Source organism: Photinus pyralis, unplaced genomic scaffold (genome assembly GCF_008802855.1).
Source record: "Photinus pyralis isolate 1611_PpyrPB1 unplaced genomic scaffold, Ppyr1.3 Ppyr1.4_LG6, whole genome shotgun sequence".
NCBI lineage: Eukaryota > Metazoa > Arthropoda > Insecta > Coleoptera > Lampyridae > Photinus > Photinus pyralis.
In genome coordinates, this window is record NW_022170663.1 from 7826976 (window position 1) to 7831708 (window position 4733).

At 36.1% G+C, this 4733-nt stretch overlaps 1 protein-coding gene and 1 long non-coding RNA gene across 2 annotated transcripts; one reads left to right on the forward strand and one right to left on the reverse strand.

Moving 5' to 3' along the window:
* Positions 1–652: 652 nt before the first annotated feature.
* Positions 653–1242, forward strand: LOC116174288. Its single transcript, XR_004146080.1, has 3 exons — positions 653–810; positions 856–1163; positions 1228–1242. It is a non-coding gene; the product is annotated as an uncharacterized LOC116174288 (long non-coding RNA).
* A 2552-nt stretch (positions 1243–3794) lies between these two features.
* LOC116174804 lies at positions 3795–4301 on the reverse strand. Its single transcript, XM_031492795.1, has 2 exons — positions 4249–4301; positions 3795–4198 (listed from the first exon to the last, which is right to left on the reverse strand). Exons 1-2 carry the CDS (start codon positions 4255–4257, stop codon positions 3818–3820), a joined length of 390 nt encoding a protein of 129 aa, XP_031348655.1. The 5' UTR covers positions 4258–4301; the 3' UTR covers positions 3795–3817.
* Positions 4302–4733: the final 432 nt, after the last annotated feature.

Genomic DNA, 4733 nt, shown 5'->3' on the forward strand with positions numbered 1-4733 from the left:
AAAATGTCAATATTTTGAGCTGATCTTAGTGTTCGTGGAAGCCCAGGTTTCTATTTCTTTACATCACCAGCTTCTTTGAAGTTATTTACCCATAAAAAAACTCGGCCAGGAACATGGGCACGGGGATCAAGATTGAAATGGGCACGGAATGAATGATTAGTTAGAGGGGATGGATCAACACCCTTTCGGATGACTTTGCTGCCAACCCAACAGTCATCGCTTCAGTACTACCAACTGAAATAAGTAAGTTTCTCTACTCATCCTGTAGTACGTAATTTACTGGCAAATAAACCTGGGCTGGGGGAAAGTACCTACAGACAAGCAGACCGACATATTGACATCATCGAAAGTTTGTTTGATTCGGATTCCTGGTGCTTCAAAACGTGCATTTCCGTAAAAAACACGGATCCTGTTACTGGGTCGTGGTTAAAATACAGATTTGAGAATGAAGGTCACAAGTTTTTGAAGAACATATTTGGTTTTTGCCAAATCGCCACTTTCAGTTTCATTGACAACTCATCCTTGTTCTGCTAATTGATGTCGATCACGTAACGTGCATTATCAAGTATAATTGTAAACACATAATTCATTAGTAACCCACTTCCAATGCTAATGAGGCCGATTTTTGACGTTGCGCAAATTTGTTTCGTGTTTGCATTCATGTAATTGAACAGAAAGGTACGTGTGCGACATTTTGATGAGCGATGAATGATCAGTCATTTGCGGTGGTAAGCACTAGGTATATAAGCGGTTGGATTTTGGACAATTGCATTGTGTGTTCGAATACATACAGAGATCATGTTCAAATTGGTAAGTCGCATTGTACGAGTATAAAGTGTAATTAATCAGTTTTAGTTAATTCTGGTTTTCGCCATGTTGCTTGCCCTGGCCGTGGCCGCACCCGGACCACGTCCTCAATTTTACTACGGCTCTTACCCTTACAGCTACGGATACTCGTCGGGATATTCCTATCCTTACTATGGAGGATATTACATTTAACAGTGGACAATTTTATAGATTCCCGACTTAGTGTTTGGCCAACCAACTGCTGTTATCAATGTTCGAAAGTGATTTTGCTCTAAACTGTAATATAACGCTTGATATACAAAAGTGATGATCCAATAAAAAATACTTTCCAGTGCATTTGAGTTTTGCAATGTCTGGTAGGTCCTTTGAAATTTTAATTAAAAGTTTTTAAGTGAGACAGCACCCTGAGTAAAAAAATAGTTCTAGATGGTGTAAAGACACGACGCGATTACTTGAATTCTCCTATCAAATCGCAGGTGAGGGTACTCGCACACGTTGGGCCTCTTCAGGTTGACCAAGGTGGGTAGAAAAACAAAGTAACCAATTATGCTCGCGACCACAATAGCCAAACATATCCACACCGAGTTCGCACCGTAAACGTAAACGTCGCGTCGGACGAACGATTTTTGGTAAAAAAGGAAGGTTATTACTGCCTTTTTTTTGAGCCCCGAAGAAAAAATTGTCTCAGATCGACCCGGAAAAAAAATTTTCTTATAGAATGTGGCCTGTAGAATCCATAATTTCAAACAGTTCCAAGATTGGGCTACTAGTTCAAAAGTTACAGCCCTTTGAATTTTCTTTCGAAATTGGTTTCTAGTCTATAACCTTTGATTGAGAAGTCTGATCGAAAAAGTACGAATTGTTTTGGATTCTACGCACCAAAATTAATAAGAAAAAGTGTTTTCCCGAGAAATTTTGGTGCAGTCGATTTTTGGTAAAAAAAGGAAGGTTATACACTGCCTTTTTTTGAGCCCCGAAAAAAAATTGTCTCAGATCGACCCGGAAAAAATTTTCTTATAGAATGTGGCCTGTAGAATCCATAATTTCAAACAGTTCCAAGATTGGGCTACTAGTTCAAAAGTTACAGCCCTTTGAATTTTCTTTCGAAATTGGTTTCTAGTCTATAACTTTTGATTGAGAAGTCTGATCGAAAAAGTACGAATTGTTTTGGATTCTACGCACCAAATTAATAAGAAAAAGTGTTTTCCCGAGAAATTTTGGTGCAGTCGATTTTTGGTAAAAACAGGAAGGTTTTACACTGCCTTTTTTTGAACCCCGAAAAAAAAATTGTCTCAGATCGACCCGGAAAAAATTTTCTTATAAAATGTGGCCTGTAGAATCCATAATTTCAAACAGTTCCAAGATTGGGCTACTAGTTCAAAAGTTACAGCTCTTTGAATTTTCTTTCGAAATTGGTTTCTATAGTTCTACAAGTAAAGAAAAATGACAGTTTTCCAGTTAGTGAAAATAGTTGCAATTTTCACAAGCTGGAAAACCACTTTTCTTACGTGTAGAACATGCTATTTTTTTGTGTACTTCGGAATTAAAAGATATTAATCAGATTTTATATCGACTAATATAATATGATATAAGTCTATAATAGTTTAAAATTGCTACTTTAATTTGAAAATATAATCATTTTACCCGGAATTATGTAATATAATTACCATAACAACGGTTTGTCCATAACCAAATAAACAAGCTGTGAAACCGTTTTGCAAAAAGTTCAAACGAAGGGACAAAATTTCTAAATTTTCTGGCAAAGCCAAAGAGGCAATTGAAAATCTAACACCTTTAAAATCCAAGGGAAAATATGAAGAATGTTTCCAAAACCTTAATAATGGAGAAAAATAAAAGGTACAATTGAAGCCAAGGAGGAAGTGGCATCAATTCTAGACGATGCGTCCGCACCTACATTATCCGTTCCAGGAATGCATTCAATTTCGAAATCATATTCTGAAATATCCATACGCATTCGAGCTAATTTAGACGTAGGATCTTTTAAAGAAAATAAATAAGATAAAGGCTTGTGGTCTGATCGAACTGTAAATCTTGAACCAAAAATGTATGGATTGAAGAACTTTATAGCCCAATGAATAGCTGTTAATTCTTTTTCTATAGTTGATTTGTTAAGTTCTCCAATTGTCAAACTTTATGGCGCATAAGATATGGGGTGATCTTCGCCGTTAATTTTCTGTGAGGGTATAGCACCTGTTCCATGTTTTGCTGCATCAACCGTTATAATAAATGGTTTTGAGAAATCAGGACATTGAAGAATTGGAGGTTCACAAAGAAATGATTTAAGTTGATTAAAAGCTAATTTACATTCATCTGTCCATCTAAATTACCATTTTTTCCTTGTTAATTTATTTAATGGATATGCAATGCTCACAAAATTAGGAATGAATCTTCTACAGTAATTACAAAATGCAATAAAACGTTTGGATGCATCCTTATTTTTAGGTTGAGGGTAATTTCGAATAATTTCAAATTTCGAATCGTCTGTGGTAATATTCCTTTATCAATACATTTGTGTCCGTAACTACATTTTTAAAGAATTGACATTTATAGGGATTTAATTTAAGATTAAATTTCCTAGTTTCAAAAACTTCTTTAAGATTTTTCAAATGATGATTTTCAGAAGATCCTAGCACTATTAAGTCATCTAGGTATAAAAAACAAGATGATAGTGGTTAACCAGAAAAAAAAGCAATTGACATCATTCTCTGAAAAGAATTTGGAGCAACATTCCAATAATAATAAAAAAAATAAATTTTCTCTTGAAGGTAATTCCGAATTCCTTTCTGCACTCTTGTTTAAGTTCATTCAATTTATTTTGAATTTCTTGCCATGTATAGGTACCTATGTAAAAGAATTATTACTGTGACTTAGCTAGACGTGGAAATCGTATGCATTATTAGCATTCATAATTAATAATAGTACTAGGTTGAGTATCTGTTTATTTAGTAACTATTGCATTTTAAAAGGAATGACAGCGAATATAGAAAACTTATTCTGTTTTGCTCTGGACGCTACGTCCAAAATCGGCAGGTCTCGAGGCATCGTAGGCGACTGGGTACCCGAAGTGGCTTGGGACGGGAGCAACACCGTATGGCGAGCCGTGCAAAACGGGATATGGGTGGACTGCGGAGTTTTCCAAGGGTCCAGCGAAGTGGTACTGGTGGCTGTAGGCAGCTTTGGCGATGGGAGAGCTGTAAGCGCTATGCGTGTAGGGGAAACTGGCGAATCCGTTGAACGGGTGATATCCCGGATATCCGTGGATTCCGTATGGATAAGCGGAGTACGGGGCGGCGACTGGAACTTTGCTCGGTTCTTCTACCGGTTTAACTTCGGCACCGAAGACGGCGCAGAGAAGAACAGACAGGATAACCTATAGAAAATAATGGTAACGTTTGGTATCTAAAATGTGAATGTATTTACCAGTTTCATAGTGCTTGGCTTGAAAGAGCTGCTACAGTGGTTAGTTTTGGGCTCGCAAGGGTTTATATAGTGGGTAGAGTTTACGTAATCATTATTTACATAGTTGTACAATAATTTCACCGAAATAGTCGATGCTCTGATGTGATATATGGGTATAAATTACAATAAATTTCATTGTCATACTTTCGCTGTTAATTTTGGGGTAGTAACTGTAATTATACAGATCAGTGTATTTAATACAATGAAATATTTTCATTAGGTCTTTGACCCGTCTCTTGCATTTGTAGCATTTCCATTTCTCCGAGTTAAATTAGTTTTCCTTATGAATAAATCATTTTTAATAAAAATTTAAAAAAATTGATTACAAGGACACTTAAATTCAAATTAATGCACGAGAAACTTGAATTTGGGCGAGAAGGAATATTGATATCCAGTTTCCATTATTCTCGAATTTTCCGTATCCATACAATCGATGAGATGAGCTT